The sequence below is a fragment of the Eulemur rufifrons genome, chromosome 24, assembly GCF_041146395.1.
Source record: "Eulemur rufifrons isolate Redbay chromosome 24, OSU_ERuf_1, whole genome shotgun sequence".
Taxonomy (NCBI): Eukaryota; Metazoa; Chordata; class Mammalia; order Primates; family Lemuridae; genus Eulemur; species Eulemur rufifrons.
The window spans coordinates 8,469,526-8,489,838 of NC_091006.1; the positions used below are offsets into that span (position 1 = coordinate 8,469,526).

Sequence of the window (20,313 nt, forward strand, 5' to 3'; positions counted from 1 at the left end):
ACGGAGCATGAGGAGCCCCCCACACCCTCCCAGCTCCCACCCCGAGCCCCCATGGTCGACGCTGGGCACCCCACATCTCACTCTGTTCTTTTATTTTTGTAGTAAACTCTGGAGGTGGCTGTGAGGGTCGTGGGGGGCTGGTGGGGAGGGGGCCCCTCCTGGGTGGGGGCTGGGGGCGGGGTTATTGCTCTGAGCTCCCTGTCCCCAGGGGGGCCTGTGTGGGAGGGTGTCAGGACTGGGGCCGGCACAGGGGGTTGGAGACACGGCCACACAAACACGCAGGTCACAGCACAGGGGCGGGCGGGGGAGGCTGGGCGCCGTATTGCACTTTGGGAGTGGGGCCAGGTGGGGACCCCCTCAAACAGGAGCCTAAGGAGGAGGCTGGAGGCCATCACATTCTCTCCCCCTGCTGTGGAGGGGGAGGTGAGACCCCCACTCTGGGGCTGGGGAAGAAGGAGCCCAGGGCAGCGACGTGCCCGGCCCTGGGAGGGTGCCGAGGGTGGTCCTGGGCCTTGGACAGCACATCGAGGGCAGATGGGTGGCTGCCCTGGGCCCCGCCTCTGTGGAATCCGTCAGCCCACGCCTGCTCAGCTGCCGGTCCCCCCTTTGCCCGCCTTGGCCTTGGGGGGCACAGGGAGGCCCTCATCGCCCTCACTGTCAGAGCTGCAGCCGCTGACGTCGGTGATCTCCAGTTCCGAGTCGCTGTCCTCCTTCCCTCCCAGCGCAGCCTCAGAACCCCCAGCCCCAGGCAGCGCCAGGCGGGGGGCTGCTGCCAGGCCTGAGGGTCGCTCAGGGCCCAGGCCCTCCCCCGTCGAAGCAAGCAGGGGTGTGGCTGTGGGGCCTCCCCCTGCCCCTGCAGAGGGCAGGTGGCCCAGGGAGCTGGCCAGGGGGTTGGGGTAGAAGTGCGGGGGGTACAGAGAGGGGGGCAGCTTGGGGAAGGGGCCCGTGAGGTATGGGTTAAAGTTCCAGGGGTACTCAGGGAAGGCGCGGCTGTAAGGACCCAGCAGGCCAGGGGGCTTGGAGTAGCCGGTGGCACCTGGCAGGGCACAGGGGTAGATCAGGCTGGGCCCCTCCGCCACAGCTAAGTAAGGGGGCCGCCTCTTTCCCCACTGTCCCTCCCCCGTCTCCCCATTCCTTTAGCACCCTTGAAAGCCCTTCTCCCAGCTTGTTACCCCGTTCCTTCCTCCCCTGCCTCCCGTTCCTTCCTCCCCTGCCTCCCGTCTTCTGGCTTTTAAATATGCACACACCCCCCAGCCTCGCCAGGGCCTCCTTCCTCCGTCCTGTCTCTCCTCCCTCAAACACATGCAGCATCCCCCCTTCCCCCCGCTTCCCCGCAGCTCCCCAGGACCCCCAGACTCTTACCAGAGCCCAGGAATGGGAAAGGGCTGTCCAGACGCAGTTTGTCTGTCTCAGGGGAGAACAGGGGCGTCCGGGCCCCCGGCTCTCCCAGGCGTGGGGCAGAGAACAGGGTCTGCAGGGTCTGGAGAGGGAGGTGGGAGGTGGCTGCTCAGATTAACTGTCCCCCGCAGGGGGTTCATGGCTGGGGGCGCCCAAATGCCCCAGTTCTGGGATCCCAGAATCAGACTCACCTCAGGGGTGAGGGGAGGAGCATCTGGCCCAGGGGCCCCCCCAAAAGGACTGGGGGTCAGCAAGAGTGGGGAGCCGGTGGCAGCTGCCGCCACGTCCAGCAGTGGGTAATTGACAAGCACGACTTTGCTGAAGTTGAACTTGTAGGTGAACCTCTTCCCTTTGGTCTTGTGGAGAATCCGCTTGTTGTAGTAGTAACTGTGGGGAGAGGCGTGTGGTGCTGGGGGGACACCCAAGGAGGTAAAGGGGGGCCCTGGGGCAGGGTCTCGGGTTTCTTAACACGTGCTCTTTGCCCAGAGCGCAGCAATTTGGGGAAACTGAGGCTCATGGAAGTCCCTTAACCAAGGTCACAGGGCAAGGAAGGGGTGAGGCAGGAGCTGGGATCCTGCCGTGTGACTCCAAAGCCCAGGACTCAGGTCTTTGCCTCCCTTCTGCTCACAAGTGGTTATAATAGCTGCACATGCGGAGCCCTGTGCCTGGGCTCCAACAGGACTATGTCCTGGGATGTGGAGGGAAGCCCCCAGGGGGACAGCAAGGGAGGAGGTGGGAGCCCAGGCCCCCAGCCCTCCTCACCGCAGAGCCCGGCTCAGCTTGTCGTAATTCATGTGGGGCTTGCACTTGCGGATGCCCCAGAGCCGGGCCACCTCGTCGGGGTCCTTGATGACAAATTCCCCGTAGTCCCCCTGCCAGGCGATGACGCCCTGGTACTCCTCCTTCTGCAGCAGCTCCAGGATAAAGTGCCACAGCTGGATCTGCCTCGAGCCAGGGGACGACTCTGGCTTGTAGGCCCAGTCCGGGAAGGCAAACCCTGGGGACAGGAGGCAGGGAGTGGCGCAGGGTCAGGACAGCAAGTCCGGGGCTCTAGGTCCTGCTGGACTTAGGAACTGGGAGGCATCCAGTCCTCCCTGACTCCAGGTCTGAGGAGCAGCTGCCCAGCCTCAGGCATCTTCAGGGACCTGGCCACTCTCCAAACCTCCTTCCGTGGTGTCTAGTCCCCAAATTTGGGAGAGAACCCAGTCCTACGGGGACCCTGGGTTGGTACTTCCATCCTGATCCCCTCCCTTGGCACAGCTCCCCCAGGCACATCGGGGGTGGCAGGTGAGGGGGGCCAGTTTCCTGCACCCATGTGGTGGGGAGGAGAGGGTACCCACCCCACAGCACTGGCCCTTCTCCCTGCTGCCCCAGCCTGCCCTGGGAGCCTCTGGTCTCTCCTGCACCCGGAAGCCCCCGGCTCTTGCCCCCATTCCCAAGGCCCACCACTGACCCCACCCTGGCACATCCCGGCTGGATCTAGGTGCACATCTGTCTCTGCAGCTACCTGTGTACTCGTGCCTTTCACGACCCTGCATCCCCTCCCTGTGTCCATGCCCATGTCCGTCTGAGAGCCATCTAGATGGGTGTGTGTGTGTGTGTGTGTGTGTGTACACACTCACAGATGCCCACAGAAGACAGCATGTCACACAGACATCCGCTCGCCCACCAGAGACTCTCAGGCATGCCATGGGACACACACACCAGAATGCCACACTCCTGCTGGGGGCCACCCAGGCTACACACCAGACACAGGCTGCCCAAGACATGAGGTCACATCATCTCAACACACATTACACACCCATCACAACACACACAATTACACATCTCAGGCCCCTCAGAACCAGGACCCACTGTATAATAAGAGACATACAGGACCCCAAAGGCCTGGATAACACAGTGAGATGGAGACAGCAAATGCAACACCAAGACATTCCTGTCCCCAGATACACAGCCCGACAGACACACACAGGGTGACACCATGACAGCAGAGCAACCTCCCACACCCACACGCAGGCACACACATGTCAACGCTCTGACACATTCATCTGCATCACATTTCACACTCGGGGTGTCCTGTGCCCCACTGTCCACAGACACCCAGAAGCTGGGTGCAGTGGGGGGCGTCTTGCCCAGCCCTGAATTTCACCTCCCATCCAGAGGGCCCCAGGCTCTCGGTCCAGCATCTGGCCCACTCCCATGCATGTCACATCCTCTGTCCCCTTCCCCTCCTCAGAGACCCCAGACCCGGGCATGAAAACAGAAGGCAGAATTAGCCTATAAAAAAAGCTGGGAGCAGTGCAAGAAAGGGGAGGCCATGGGTTGGGCAGGGGACGACACTGAGCTGGGAGACCAGGGTCCTTGTATCCACTTGCTGTGTGGTCACAGGGCAGGTCCTCACCCTCGCTGGCTTAGAATTTCAGAGGTGGGGGGCAAGGAGGAGCAGGTCCTGGTGTATAAAGGTGGGTGCTGATGCCTCCCGACCTGAATGCTCGGCAGTTTCCTCTCTGAGAATTTTCCTCAACTCCTTTTGGGGTCTTCTCAGATACCAGGGCTCAGTGAAGACCAAGCTCTGGCTCATCCTACACCCAGAACAAGTCCTACTGGGGAAGCGACTGTACCACAGACACACCCACACGACCCCAGGAAGACAATGCAAAACCCAACCTGGAAACACCAGCTGTCCTGGAATCACGTCCTCAAATGTGCTGTACCTACTGAGACACAGCCAGACCCAGCCTCAGCAGGCAGACACACATCGTGACAGCCCCCAGTACTCACACACACACACAGACCATGGGCTGAAAACCAGACAGAGCCCAGGGATGCGTCCCCCCACCCCGACCCCGGCATTGCCCCAAACGCCGAGACATCATTTGGAATGCTACACACCACGCGACAGACCTGCAAGAAACAGGCGAAGCCTCTTCACCCGACTGGGGCAGGGGCACACTCGGGGGAGCTGGCGGACTCCCCAGTCCTAAAACGCAGACACGCCCAGCCCAGAGACACTCAGGTGGCCCCCGATGTGCACGTACAAGCAGTCATGCCGCTCACACTAAGACAGGCAGACACACACTCCCAGTGTGACCCCTTCTTCAAGAAACGCAGAAGTGTGACAGGGACACACTGAGAGGAAACCCCAAATAAGCAGGCACAGAGTCGCAGCCTCTGCCGAACACACATACACAGACACGCACACGCTGCACATCAGCAGCGCCTGGGACCTGAGCTGAGTGCATGTCCCGCAGCCTTACTGTCCACACCCCCGGTTCTGAGCCTCTGCTTCTGAGCAAGCCGTGCTCTCTCCGGCTCTCTCTTCCCCAAGCTCGGGCTGGCTGGGTCACGTCTCTGTCCACAGCCCCCTTCCTGGGTCCTGCCAACTGTCCATCTGTCCGTCTGCACCTGGCCTAGTGCCCCTCCAGCCCCAGTCCCTGCTCTCTGTGCCCACGGGTACCGTGGGAGCAGGCTGAGACGGACTCCTCATCCCTCCCTGCCCTCCATGCCGAGCCCACCCTCCGGAAAGCCCGCAGGTCCCAGCAGGAGGTGGCAGGAAGATCTGGCTGTGAAGTTTTGAGCCAAGTTTTTCACGAAGGGTTTGACTGGGGGGACACCGACTGAGGCGGGGGAGATGGACTCCGGGGACAAGTGTGAGCACACGGAGCTACAGAGAAGTGGGTGTGGCTCACTGGGGCGGGGGCGCTGAGGGCTGGAGGGAGGGCTGGGGAGGTCCAGGCCAGTTACCAGGGGTCCAGAGAGCCGGCAAGGCGGGCGGGGCGAAGAGAAGGTCGGAGACACAGCTACAGTCCATGGCGGCGCCGGCTCTGCAGAGGCCGGGACAGACACGGGGACGGGGACAGGGCAGGCAGGAGAGACAGACACAGGTCAGCCAGCAGGGGCGCTCCCAGGGCTTCCCCCTCTCCCAGGTGCCCCCCAGCCTGACAACCGCGCCCTCTCCCCCTGCATCCCTCCCGGCCGCTCCCTCCACAGGCTGCCTCTGCCCGCTGGTCTGCTGGTCCCTGTCAGTCCCCGATCAGCCGATCCCAGCCTGAGCCACCGTTGCTCCCCTCCCAGCCTCTCCTCCCCACAGCCTCCTCCTTCCTCCGGAGCCTCGATCGCTACCCACCCGCCCCCAGCCTCCCTCCTCGCCACTCGCGCGCTCACACTCCCTGGCTCTCGCGCCCGCCCGCCCCGCACCGACTCTGCTGCTGTCTCTCTGTCCCCGTCTCTCCCTGACCTCTCAGGTCGGCGGTCCCTGCGTCTCTGGGTCTCCCTCTGTCTCTCTCTGGCTGCCCCAGATTTATCTCACTCCGAAACTCACCCCCACACCCACCCCGCCCGGCTGACCCCCAGGCTGGCTCTTCCAGCTCCGGCACAGCCCCGCGCTTCTTCCAGGGGCTCAGACCTGGCAGCAGCCCAGGGCGGGCTTGGGGACAGCCCCAGCCCCTACCCCTGCCCCCTGCCACACCCACCCTGAAGGGCAGCCCTAGCGCCTGAGTGGGCACTCCCACAGACCCCCCAAACCTGCTGGCCACCCTGAAGACCTCAGCCACTTGGATGTGCCTCCTACATAGACACCCCTTCCCCTCAGATCTGCCAACCCCTCAGGCACCCCCACAGACACCCCTTCCTCTCAGATCTGCCTCCCCCCTCAGACACCCCCTCCCCTCAGATCTGCCTCCCCCCTCAGACACCCCCACAGACACCCCTTCCCCTCAGATCTGCCAACCCCTCAGACACCCCTTAGATCTGCCTCCTCCCTCAGACACCCCTACAGACACCCCTTCCCCTCAGATCTGCCTCCCCCCTCAGACACCTCCACAGACACCCCTTCCCCTCAGATCTGCCAACCCCTCAGGCACCCCCACAGACACCCCTTCCCCTCAGATCTGCCTCCTCCCTCTGACACCCCCACAGACACCCCTTAGATCTGCCTCCTCCCTCAGACACCCCTACAGATACCCCTTAGATCTGCCTCCCACCTCAGACACCCCTTAGATCTGCCTCCCCCCTCAGACACCCCTACAGACACCCCTTAGATCTGCCTCCCCCCTCAGACCAGCCCTCCCTCTCAGACCCCCTCCCTCAGATCCCCCCTCACTCAGTCACCCCTCTGCTCAGACACCTTGTGTCCCTAAGGTACTCCGGCCCTCCCACCCCTTCCCCCTTGCGACAGCCCCTGCCCCTCCGACACTCACACCCCACCCCACACACAGTGCAGACTCAGACTCGGTGCCCCTCAGACACTCCTCTTTGGGTTGCCCTTAGATACTTCGGCCCCTCACAGGCCACCCCCTCAGACCCCACCTCTCCAGCACTTTCCTCAGACTCCCTCCTTCAGACCCCCAGAGACCACACCCATCAGAGCCCCCACACCTTTCGTCTCAGACCCCCAGCTGCTCCCCACAGGTGCCAACACCCTCAAGCCCCGTAAACCGCACCCCGGGACACTGGACAAGACTTCTCAGGACCCCATGTCCGGAAGACACCCAGCATCCTTCCCCACAGCCCACCCCAGGAGCTCCCCCACGCGCACCCCCAGCCTCATCTGCCTCCTGGGGTCTCCCCTGCCCCAGGTCCCCCTACTTCCACCGGCCCCCATCTCCTCCTTGGCTCTCTGCGTCCTTGGTCTCTCCTCCCTGCTGTGTCGCCTCCCACCATCCCTATTCTCTCTCCTCCACCTGGGGGGTCTCCCCCTCTGTGGCCCCCTGCACCTCTCCCCAGCGCCCTCTCTCTCCCGCTGTCACTCAGTCCCTTCCCAATCTCGGTCGCCCACCCCCACCTCTTTTCCAAGTGTCTCTCCCCGGCCCCTCTCCTGTTTCTCCCTCCCTGTCTCCCTGTCTCTGCTGTCTGTGTCTCTCCCTCTCCCACCTCTGCCCCACGTCCCGTCTCGTCTCTCCCCCTCTTCCCGCCTCCCGCTCTCGCCTCCCAGCCCCTCCTTCCTCCCCCGCCCCCACCCCCCGTTGGCCCCTCTCATTTCCGTGTTGGTTTTGATTTCTCTTCCCGACGCTTTCAACTCCCCGCCGCCTCCTCCGGACACGTTATAACGAGGAGCCGTGGGATCGGCGCTCCGGGCCCTGCTCCCACGCTCCCCCCGCTGTCTCTCACGTGCATCTCTGCCGTCTCCAGGTCTCTGCTGCCACTTCTCCCGTCTCTGTGCCCAGCCGCGTCGTGCTTCAGGGCCCACAGGGACCTCGCCCCCACCCCACCCCTCCCGCTGGGTCCCCGCCCTGCCCCGCTCGCCCTGCCCTTGCCTGCCTGGGTCCTGTGCGTCTCTGTGTCCCCACATCTCTGGGGCTCCACATGGCTCTGTTTTTGTGTCCAGGGTCTCCACACCTCAGCCTCCCTGCCTCTGTTTCCTCGTCCCCACATCCCCTCCTCCCCGGGTTCCCGTCCCCGTGTCTCTCTGTCTCTATCTTCGTCTCCACACCCATCCCCGGTGTCTCTGTGTCTCTGTCTGTGTGTCTCCATCTCCACGTCTCTGTTTCCGTCCCGGTGTTCAGTGTTGGTCTCTTGGGGTCCCTTTGATCTTGCCCTGCCCCTGGCACCCCCCTGGCCCCATTGATCGCTGATCGACCAGCCAGGGAGGGAGTGGGGCCTGCGGCCCGGGGCTGCAGGGCCGGACAGGGGCCTGGTAGGCCGGCTGGACAGACAGACAGACGGCCGGCCCGGTAGCTGCGGAGGGGGAGCAGCCGCAGCCCCCGCCCCTCCCCGCCGGCCGGCGCGGTGCGGATGGGGACTCCGGGCAAGCTTTAATTTTTAATTTTATTTTGCTTCCTCCACCCCCCTCCGCCCCCCATCTCCACCGCCGGCAGCCATGGCACCGAGTGTATGTGCGCATGTGAGTGAGGCAGCGTGGAGGGCACCGGGCAGCGAGAGGCCGCCTCCTGCTCTCCCTGCCGAGCACAACCGCACAGACCCGCCAGCCCCGGCACGCACACCCCCATGTGCCACCCAGCACACTGCACAGACACACACAGCGACACTGGCACACACCACCACTGCCACACAACACACATCTCACAGATGCGTGTGTCAAAGTCACACGCAGTCTCACACACACACATCAGCACAGTCACATTCGCTCAGAAACACAGACGCAGTTTTACAGAGACGCACACAAGACACCAATTGGATCCCTTGCAGAAACAAGGACACACAATCACAAATCCCAGACACACACACTACATAGACACACAGTCACACACTGAGGCTCCCAATCAAACACAGATCTACAGCACACACGCAGAGACATCGCACAGGGACACACTCAGACACACAGGTGCACAGCCACGCCAGTGACACGAAAGTATGCAGAGTCACACAAGCAGCAGAGACCCTCGAGTGCGCACACCTGTACTTAGGTGAGGAGCAGTAGAGGTGCACACACCAGCACCAACCTAGACAGCCAGACCAGACAGCAGGCACACGTGGCCACACACACACACACACACACACACTCTCACAGGACGATCCTAGGACCAGCACAGCCCGCACAGCAGCTCCCGCAGACACACACTCACACACAGACAAGACACACTCGAGGCTCAGTAGGGGTGGGGGTGGGCACTCAGAGCTAACCCCACCCCAGGGTCCCTGCTGTTCCTGCTGCCATCTGTCCATCTGTCTGCCTGTCCCTCAGTCCTTCTGTGCACCTCTCAATCACATCTCCACACGTGTGTGTGCCCATGTGTGCGTGTGTGAAGTGTGCACCTGTCTCAGACCTGCCAATGTCGCTGTCTCTCATGACACAGGTCTCCGGGTCTGGGTGTCAGCGCCTCTGTGTCCCTCTCTGTCTCTCCCACCGAAGGTCTTTGTTGCTCGTCTCTCTGGCTGCCTCTCTCTCTCTAAATATCTCCATCTCTGAGTGTCTCTGTCTCCACCTATCTCTGTCTCTGTCTCCGTCTCTGGGCCTCTCCTCAGTCTCTCTTTGCCTCGTCTCCTCGCCCCCCCATCACCCGGGCCCCGGGCTGGGGTTTAACCAGTTGTTTTGATTTCTCTAAGCTGCGCCAGCCGCCTCGGGAGCCGCCTCGGGCCTCGCACCCCCCCAGCCCCTTCATCCCTCGCCCAGGCCCCCCCATCCCCACCTCCCCTTAACACAATCTGCACAAGTGGAATGAAAATTGATTTTTTTTTTAAATTTCATATCTTCTCCGGGGCTCTGTCTAAAGAGGAGAGAGACTCGGCCCAAGACCCTTCTCCCGCCCGCCGCCCCCACATGCACACACCATGCCCTGGCTGCACCCACCCGCGGCCACACATCCAGACACAATCTGGGGACACACCCCTCCCTACGCCACACGCCCGTGCAGGACACATCTGTGCACACAGTGGAGACCCACAGCAATGCCCACCAGTGGGCACAAGTGCCACGCACACCCTGGCTTGGGCCTGCTGCCACCCCCACCCACTTGTCTCCGCAGGGATTAGAGAGGACCAGCCCCCGTCCCGTCCCAGCTGGGCGCAGCAGCCCGGCTCCCCGTGGTCGCACCCTCCACATGTGTGCTCACACACCTGTCCACCCAGATCAGGACCACGGCCACGTGCACACAGACCCAGGCTCAGGGGCTGTCCCTCCACAGGCACTGAGGAGACCCCGTGGCTGTCCTGGAGAGGAGGGGGCTGGGGGGTGACAAGGGCTTTTCTATATGGACGTGTCCCCCTCGCCCCCAGTGCTACCCTTCTTCCTGCCCTGCCCACATCAACCAAAGTCCCTGGCCCCACCCCTGGTGGGGATGTCTCTGTGCCTGGGGCATACACGCACATCACACCACACACACATCACACCACACACACATCACACCACACACATCACACCACACACACATCACACCACACACATCACACCACACACACACACATCACACCACACACATCACACCACACACATCACACCACACACACATCACACCACACACATCACACCACACACACACACATCACACCACACACATCACACCACACACACATCACACCACACACACATCACACCACACACATCACACCACACACACATCACACCACACACACACACATCACACCACACACACACATCACACCACACACATCACACCACACACACACACATCACACCACACACACATCACACCACACACATCACACCACACACACATCACACCACACACATCACACCACACACATCACACCACACACACACACATCACACCACACACACATATCACACCACACACATCACACACACACATCACACCACATACATCACACACACACATCACACCACACACATATCACACCACATATGCACACACACATCACACCACACAATCACACCACACACATCACACACACATATCACACCACATATGCACACACACATCACACCACACACATCACACCACATACGCACACACACACATCAAACCACACACACATCACACCACACACATCACACACATACCACACACATCACACACACACATCACACCACATATGCATATACACATCACACCACACACACATCATACCACATATGCACACACACACACCACACAACACACACATCATAACACACACACATCATAACACACACACACCACACCACACACATCACATACATATGCATACCACACATACCACACCACATACACACACACCACACCACACACATCACACACCATATTACACATGTCACATCACATGCATCACACTACATACCACACAAACCACACACATCACACCACAAACACACCACATACAGACACCACATACACACATCACATGTACACACCATATCACACATCACACCATCCCATACCCATCACACACATCACACCATATACACACATACCACACCACACACATTACACACCACACCACACACATCACACCATATCACACACACCACATATGTCATCACACACCACATCACACACATACCACACACATCACACACCACACATATATACACATTACACACACCACATACACACATGCATACTACACACATCTCATGCACACACCATGTATATCACATATACACATACCAAACCAAACACACACTACATACACACACTACACCATACCCATCACACACACAGACACCACACACACACACACACACATACCATATGCACACCACACACACACAGATGCAACTTACTGCTCCTCTCAATGCCACACACTGTCATCCCCACACAGGCACACAAAAGGACAAAAACACATAGTCACTCATAACACACAGACCAGGAAAGCACACACAAAAGCACACACAGTCACACCAAACACACATCAGTGTTCACACATCAGCACAGAACACGGCCTCACACACAGACTTGGGCACAATTTCACACAAGTTGTACCCACACGCACCATCCAGCAGCCACACACAAACACACAACCACACACAGTCATACGCTGTACACACCCAGCCACTGGTACTCTTTAGGGCTGGACACACCGTCTCACTCACTCAACTGGTACGAACAACACCCTTCCTGCCTCCCCCCACCCCCCAGAGAACACTGCCCACGTCCAAACCCAGACTCAGAGACAAGCCCACGGGCTCAGAGACAACAGCAGCCCCTTAACGCAAACACACAAACTCACACCGCCAGTCTCTGACACACAGATTTCGGGGGCTCCTCCTTGGCGGCATCCCTCACGCCCACTCACCAGCCCAGCTGCTGGGGTCCTCTCAGGGTCACACCCGCTTGGTCCTTCCACCCTGTTTCTCTGAGACTCAGCCTTCTCATCTCGCCCTGGTCACTCGGGCCCACCCTCCGTGACCACATGATTTGGGGACACCAGACACAGCACAACTCTAGAGCTTTGGATGGTCGCACCAGACACCACTGAACACCACACACAAGTCACATGGACATGCTCACAGACATGACACGTGTGGCTTTACGTGGCCCCATGCTTAGTCACCTGTGTCCAGGAACATGCATATCTACACTTGTCACATTTACATACGCTGTGACACAGTCACACGGTCATGCACACACGTAGTACTAGAAAGCACAGACACACACACACATACACACACGCGTGGGGACCTCTGCCAAGGCTGCACTGCACCGGACAGACAGAGGGCCAGGCTGGCAGACAAACAAGCACTGGCTTCCTGGCCTGGAGCAGGTGCATCTGTGACCCCAGGCTGGGGGGTTGGGAGGCGCCAGGCCAGGGACAGGGAGGCCTATCTGGTGGGGCAGGGCGGTGACCCACTCGCAGCCCCTCTCTGTCTGGGACCCCGTATGTGTATGTCTCTGAGTCTCTGTCTCTCTCCTCAAGTCCCAGTCACTGCACGGATGTCCCTGGGGCTGCAGCCAGCGCTCAGAACAGTGTCAGTGGGGGGGTTGGAGAGGGAGCGTCCCCAGGGAGGTGGGAGCCGCAGTGCCACGCACCCCGCCTACCAAATAGCACTGGGGGAGGGAAGAGGGAGGGTGGGAGGCGCCACCGCCAGGCTCTGGCTCTCACTGCTCCCCCACCACCTGCGCCCCCTCCCCTTGGAGACCCAGAGAGATGGAGGAGGCCCGGGGCTGGTGGGGGGGACACAAAGAGACAGAGACACGCAGAGACGGAGAGAGACAGAGGGGGGAGAGCGAGAGGGAGAACAGAGGGGCCGAGAGAGGAAGGGGAGATGGGGAAACAGGTTGACCCTGATCCCAGAGAGGGAGGAGGGGCAGAGACAGAGAGAGATGGGGGACTATGGGGAGGACAAGTCCCACAAAAACAGGAAGAGGAGGTGAGATGAGAGAGATACAGACAGAGAGAGATAGTCAGAGACAAAGAGACACAGGGGGGATCCGAGCTGGGGAACCAGGGAAGAGGGAGCGGGTGGAGGGAGGCTGAGACAAGGTGAATCAGAGGGCTGAGGTCGCGGGAGAGCACAGGCCACGCCAGAGCCCCGGTGGGGAGGAAGGACAGGAGGGGCAGAGATGCGGAAAATTGAGGGATTAGGGCGAAGGCAGGAGAGTGGATGTGGAGGGCTGGGGCCAGCGGGGAGAAGGCTCCAAGGCAGCCCCAGCCCACCCGTCCTTCTTCAGTCCTGGGGGCAGTGTCCCTGGGGCCTGACCCACCCCAAATCCCAAGCTGCCCCCCACTCCTCACCTCCCTGACAGCCCCACTCCAACCTCACCACATCGTCTTCCGCATCCCCTTCCCAACTCCAAATCCTTCTTTAGTCCCAGCTCCACCCCCCACCGGATGCCCCAGTCCCCAGACCCTGCCCCACTTCCTGGGCTAGACCCCCAGCCCCACCTCCTGCACCAGGGAAACGCCTGGTGTCCAGTGCTGCTGCATGGGTGAAGGACGGAGGGCTGAAGGGGAACTGTCCTGGCACCAGAGCCCCTCCAGACCATAACCACCGAGGGCCAGGGGCTCAGAGTCCCGTTCGTGAGGCCGGCACCAAGTGGGAGCTGAGGAAATACTGTTTAAGTGGAATCCGGATGAAACTGAGCAGGGCAGGGAATCAGGACAGAGGGACAGGGATGGGGAACTAGGGATGGAGCTGAGAGCTACAGAGGCAGGGAGGGACCGGGAGCTAGACTGACAAGGAAATGGGGACAAAATGGGGAGAAATGGGTGACTGAGGGTTAGGGAGAAGGAGGAACAGAGAAATGGGGCCAAAGACCCAAGAGGGTGCACGTGAGGGGCAGAGAGTTGGGGACAAGGAAGCAGGAGGCAGAGGCAGCGCACAAGGCCCCAGGGCCCGGGAGAGATGCAGGGCGGGTGGCTGGAGCTGGGTGCCCCAGCTGCCGGGATCCCGCAAGGGCCAGGGTCCGGCCGGCTGGGGGAGGCTAGGGCTCCAGGGGCATCAGGCGCGGTGCTAATTCAGCGCCATCGATCAGACGGGATGAGAGCAATAAATTATTGTGACAAGATGCAATCCTGGCCCGCGCACTGCCGCCGAGGCGGATCGATCCCTGTCCCCAGCCCCACACCGGGTCCCATGCCCAGGCCTGGGCTGGCTGGGATGCCTCTGCCCACCGCTCCCTGCATTCCCCCTCCACGCACTCTCTCCCACCGACAGCCAGGCGGGTGGCAGCGCTAGGGAAAGGCAGGACCAGAGGGGGACCCACAGAGGGAAGTTCAGCCCCTCTCTGACTGGCCTTTTCCCTTCCTCAGCACCCCATCCTCACCACCATCTGGGAGGTAGGAAATGCCGCAGTGCCCATTTCACAGATGTGCAAACAGAGGCTCAGACAGGTAATGTGACATGTGACGTGGCCAAAGTCCCTAGGGGGTGAGGGTTGGAGCCTGGACTTGAACCCAGGGCAGTACAACTTCAAGCCTTCCAGTACTTGCACTGTTAGGGGAGAGAGCATGGGACAGAGACAGAAAAAGGGGGGAAGAGACAGAGAATGAGACAGAGACAGTGCAGGGTACGGAGAAACAGAGTAGGAGAGATATACAGAGACATGGAGAGAAGCAGAGACATGGAGACAGAGAACCAAGAGAGACAGGAAGAGAGACTGAGACTTCGACAGAAGGATGGAGAGACTGAGAGACAGAGACGCAGAGACAAGGAGACACTCAGAGACAGGCAGAGATGGGCGGATGAGGGGAGGTGCAGATGGGGAAGGAAAGAAGGGTGGGGGTGGGGTGAGCTGCAGGAGGCCAGGGTGTGTGGGGAGGCAGGTGTGTGCTGGGAGGGGCTGCGCTGGCTCCACAGGGTGGGGGCAGGTGGGGTGAGGATGCAATGACAGCCTTGGCCCCAGGAGTCACTCACTGGGAGCAGGTGTGCGAGCAGGATGGAGGGCGAGGAAGTGAGGCCAGGTGCAGGGAGCCCAGGCAGTGATGGCGAAGAAAGTGTTGCCACAGTCACTAGGTAGACGGGTATGTCTGTGGAGGGAGGAGGTCACCTGATAGGCAGGTGTGGGAGGCAGGGACACCTGGATGACAGGAGAGCAGTCTCCGAAATCAGATGGCTGGGGTTAGACCCAAATCTCCACTATCTACCAGTCTCTGGGATGGCAAAGAAGCTCTCTGGGCTCAGTTTCCTTCTCTGTAAAATGGGGATAAGAGTTAAATGCCTGCCTCATAAGGGTCCCGTGAGGACCAATGGGAAGATAGGTGTGGAGAACTTAAACAGTGCCGGTCACAGGTCAGAGGGTCGGGAGATGTCCTCCCCCTCCCCCTCCCCCTCCCCCTCCCCCTCCTCCTCGCCATTGGTATGTATGGGTGAGGGCTGGCGTTCCCTGGTGAAACAGGTGGGGAGCATGTCGGGAATGCAGACTCTCAGTCCCGGGCTGAGTCCCCGGAGTCTGCGCTCTAAAGGAGCCCACCAGGTGTTTCTGATGCAGGCTGAAGCTGGGGAACCTCAGACTTGAGGCATTCTGTCTGGTGCAGGGAGAGGTGTCACATGTGTTTAACACATGCTACAGGTGTTACTATGTGCACAGAGAAAGGCGTTCCCTGACGAGATAGCTGGTCGGAAACACGTGCTATGAACAGGGACAGGTTTCTGGAGAGAAGCAGGCTGGACACAGGTGTGAGGGATCTGAAGGTTTGGTCCCAAGGGTGTGGAGGTGACAGGCTGCAGGGACAGTCAGTGAAAACGAACATAGAGAATGAGGCGGTTGGGGGTGGACAGTGGGTTCGTGATGCTCACAAAAGGGGCAAAAGGACACGGGTCGTGTGGATGTTTGGGGGGAGTAAAAGGAGAACGCTGGTGCCATGTGGGGCGCCAGGTTCCCGTATGTGGAGCAGGGCTGTGTCCAGGAGGAGCTGTCCCCTTTGGGCACAAGTTGCTAAGGACAGGAGTGTGGCAGAGACACAGCTGAAGACATGTAAAGAGAGAGTACGGGGCTGCAGGGATGTGTGGAGGTCTCAGTACCTGTTTGCTGAAGAAACGAATGAATGTGGCACCTGAGCAGAGGAAGCCTGGAGCAAACAGGTGAGCAACGACAGGTGTGTGGAGGTGTTGGTGTGACCTTGGGCAGAAAGGAAAGAGGAAGTGAGAAACACAGGAAAGGAATAAAGAAGAGACATGGACAGATAGTACCTGAGGGACAGATGTGGGGAAACAGGTATACAGGTGAGGCAGATACCTGTGGCCAAGGACGTATTTCCTGTCCAAACGTGTGTATGTGTGAAGTGGTGTTGTGTGTCGTGGGAGAACAGGAGAGGCAGAGACAGAGTGAGGAAGAGTCAGACCCAGGCAAGCATCAGGTGTGCAGGTGGGACTCAGAGGGCAAGGGCTTGTGGGATACAAGGGATATAGGGAAGGAGGGTGTGCACGACACCCCGGGATCAGTGGATGTGTTAGGAAATAGGTGAAGACTGTGCCTCTGTTTTCTGGAATGAGTTACCTGCAAGACAAGTGGGAAGGACAGGTATGGGGGACTGTGATGGAGGTGAATGAAGTTGGCAATTTATGCAGAATGAGACAGGAGTGGGGGAGATAGGTACAGGCAGAGGGTGGTGTGAGCAGCAGGTGTGTGCCAGAAGCTCTGCTGGAAGGATGCGGGTGGGGTGGAGGGGGAGGTGCAGCATTATAAAGAAGAACGGGTGGGAACCAGGAGGGAGGGCAGGGCAGCCTTACCTGAGCAGACAGGTTAAGAGGTTGCCTGTGTGAGCGCTTGAGGGGGTGTGAGTGAGTGTGTGTGTGTGTGTGTGTGTGTGGTGAACAGGTACCGCGTGCTTGAGGGTAGGGCGAGGTGAAGAAATAGGAATGTGTGAGAAACAGGTGTGTTCAGAGCATTAGAGGACAGATGGGATGGTTCAGGTACAGGTAGGAAGGGGACAATGTGGCATGAAAAGAGACAGATGCAGAGATTCAGGTGGGAAGGGGCACATTTGTTACCTGGAGGAGCAGGTAAAAGGGGACATGTGTTACCTGCAAAATCACGGACATCTTTAGGGTAGGTTTGAGGGGGACAAGTGTTACCTGGAGGGGCAGGTGAGAGAAAATAGGTGTTACCTACAGGGGCAGATAAAGGAAACAAGTGTGGAGGACAGGTGTTACCGGCAGGGGACAGGTATAAGGAGACAAATGTTACCTGGAGGTCCAGATGTGGGGAGCTGAGGGGGAAACATGGATGTGACAGGTGTGTTGATAGACAGGTGTGAGTGAAAGGTGTTACCTGAGGCCACAGGTGTGTGCAGCATGACTCTGCCAGGTGGTTTGCTGACTCGGTTTCTCTCGCTTCCCTCTTCTCCCCTCCCTGGGGACCAGTTCCAGCTCTTAGGTCCCTCCCAGGGCTCCTGCGCTCCGCAGGACACGCAGTTAGCTCTGGGCTCAGCCGGGCCCAGCCTGCCCGGCAGCCAAGGCTCCTGAGGCTGCTTGGCGATGCGGAGCGCGTCTGGGCCTCGGCGGGCCGGCCAGGCGGGGGGAGCGGGTGGGGGGGCCGTTTAGCCGTGATAGATCCGCGCGCCGCTTGTCTCTTAATCTCCGGAGCGACCGATCGATTCGCTATTTCCCTTTGTTGCCAGAAAATTCGATCCTGGGCCTGGAATTAGGTCCCTGGCTTAATCTGAGCGGAAACCAGCGAGGGGGAGACAGAGACAGAGATGCTGGGAGAGACGGAGACAGAGAGACAGTGAGAGACAGAGAGAGGCAGAGATTGAGAAGCAGAGAGATGTTGAGAGAGAAAGAGATATGGAGAGAGACAGGCACAGAGACTAGGGGGAGACAGTCTAAGAGTTGAACCCAAAGAGGTGGAGAGAGAGGCTGTGAGAGACTGAGATAAAGAGAGAATCCTGGGAGAGTTAGAAGTGGACACAGAGACACTGTCAGAGACAGAGACAGAGAGATAGTGAGGAGACACCTAGCCAGGAGAGATATGGCAGAGGTGGCCCAGCAGGGCCCTGTGACAGTGGTGGAATGACAGACAGAAAGGGTGTCCCAGGGGAACACAACCCCTCCAAGGTCAGGGCCAGGCCTGTGCTCCCTGCCACAAAGTGTGCAGACCCCAGAAGTGGCCCAGATGTCCTTCCCACAGACCCTGTGACCCCTCATACCAAATAGCCAGACTCCAAATACCCAGATCCAAATTTGCAGACCCTCAGCCTTGAACTCACTCCAAGTCCAGACTTTCTGTCCCCCACTCAGTCCAAACCTCCATGCCTACCCCCAACCCTAAATATCCACACCTCCAGTCCTGATTCCAAACAGTCACGCCCAACCTCAAATGTCTACATCTTCAGCCCCAAATATCCAGTCTTTTGGCTCTGAGCCCCCAGGTCTCAAATAGTCAAACCCTCAGCCCTGACCTTTAAACCGCACCCGGACCCTAGCTCCAAATATCCAGACTCCTCAATGCCAAATATCCAGACACCCTCAGGTCGGCCCGCCAGCCCCCATTCCCGAATATTGAGACCCCAGTCTCTCACCGACCCCATCCTGGTCGTTGTCACACACAGTCCCCTCCCCGCATCGCACCCCTGTCCCGAGACGGCCCCTCCAGCGCTGTCCCCCTCTCGCCTCCCCAGAGTTGGGCGCAGCCCCACCCCGCCCCCCCAGCCGGGGCTGGTGATGCCCTGGCCTCCGCGTCTCCCGCTCCCCGAGCCCAGCTCCAGAGGTCTCCCGAGACCACCTCCCGCGCCCCGGCCCCCGCCTCGGGCAGGAATCCCCGCCCCCCATCCCCGCCCCTGCGCCGGCCCGCGGCGCTCACTCACTTTCTGGGGTTTGCGCATCGGCTCCGGTCCGGCGAGAAGTGTTTAAAGTTCGGATCCCGCAGCCATGGCCCCCGCGGCGTCCTGGGGAGGGGGCACCGGGGCAGGGGGCGGGTGGGGGGAGATGCCCGGCGACCCGGGAAGACGGAGACTAAGAGCACGCGGAGAGGGAGTCCCCGAGACGCCGTGCCAGGGAGAGACCCAGAGAGACAGCCAAGGAGACAGAGACGGGGGCGAGCAGAGACAGGGAGATGCAGAGAGAGAGGGAGAGACACCGAAACAGAGAAGCGCAGAGACGCAGACGCGGAAAGCTGGGAACCGAGCTCCGGGCGGGAGCGCAGTGAGCTCGGCGCGGGCGGGCGCCGGGGCAGCGGGGTCGGCGCGGGGCGCGGGGCGGCCCTGCCTCCTTTGCTTCTTCCTCCTCCTCCTCCTCTTCTTCCTCCTCCTCCCTCTGCTCCTCCTCGGCGCCCGCGCGCCTCCCGCCCTCGCGGCCGCCGGCCCCGCTCCGCGCGCAGATATATGGAGGCGGCGGCGGCGGCGGCGGGCGGTGCGGGGGAGGGGGCGGGAGCGCGATCGATGGAATATAATTTTCCTCAAACTCGGAAAATAAAGTTCAGAGCTGATCAAATTTGAAAACAGATGTCGAATCGCGACTCTAAATAAGGTTCGATCCCGGGACTGAGGGAGTGGGGGTGGGTGGAGGGGTGGAGAGACCCCCTCCGCTCCCCTGGCCTCCCCCCTCCGCCCTGCCCCGCCCTGCCCGAGTATGACTCGCGGACAAACGGACAGGCGCGAGGCGCGGGTAGCAACTACGTGGTCAGGACCCTGCTGGCCGTGCAAAGCTGGACCCGAACTGGAACACAGACCAGCAGACACATACAGGGCCTGGGTGGAGGACACACGGACAGAGGGACGCCTGGATACGGTGACGCACAGTGCAGACACTCGCGGGACACACAGCCACACACAGACACAGACAGCCATCTGTACACACAGCACACACATGGATGCCATAACACAGACAGTGGAAACACACAGCCCATACACCGAGACACACACACAGAGAAACAAACAGATGGACACAGCCTCCACACCATACCTGTCCCAACCCACGACCACTCCCTGATCCATTGGCCCACAAGGGGGACACATGGACACACAGATCCACCCCCTGGCACAGCCTGGACACACAAACCCTCACTGACACACAGACAATCGTGGACAGAACCCAGGGCAAACACACTGACACGCCCAAGAGGTCACAGGAGTGCACACACTCACACACACCTGCAGTGACAGGGAAGGGCCCAGCCC

The 20,313-nt window shown here is 60.2% G+C and overlaps 2 protein-coding genes across 4 annotated transcripts in view; one reads left to right on the forward strand and one right to left on the reverse strand.

Annotated features, from left to right (window-relative positions):
* The window catches only part of ARHGEF1 (Rho guanine nucleotide exchange factor 1), a 33,309-nt gene extending 18,658 nt beyond the window's left edge, over window positions 1-14,651 (forward strand). For 2 of the 3 annotated variants that reach the window (XM_069458176.1, XM_069458178.1), the window contains one exon: window positions 14,509-14,651. In XM_069458176.1, coding sequence (XP_069314277.1) covers window positions 14,509-14,598 — 90 coding nt within the window. In that variant the 3' untranslated portion in view covers window positions 14,599-14,651. The remainder of the gene's footprint in view (window positions 1-14,508) is intronic. The other variant, XM_069458172.1, reaches the window with a different exon arrangement.
* On the reverse strand, window positions 76-19,400 carry ERFL (ETS repressor factor like). The gene is made up of 6 exons (XM_069458180.1): window positions 19,003-19,400; window positions 5,143-5,222; window positions 2,161-2,395; window positions 1,590-1,785; window positions 1,363-1,480; window positions 76-1,036 (listed from the first exon to the last, which is right to left on the reverse strand). Exons 2-6 carry the CDS (start codon window positions 5,207-5,209, stop codon window positions 588-590), a joined length of 1,065 nt encoding a protein of 354 aa, XP_069314281.1. The 5' UTR covers window positions 5,210-5,222; window positions 19,003-19,400; the 3' UTR covers window positions 76-587.
* Window positions 19,401-20,313: the final 913 nt, after the last annotated feature.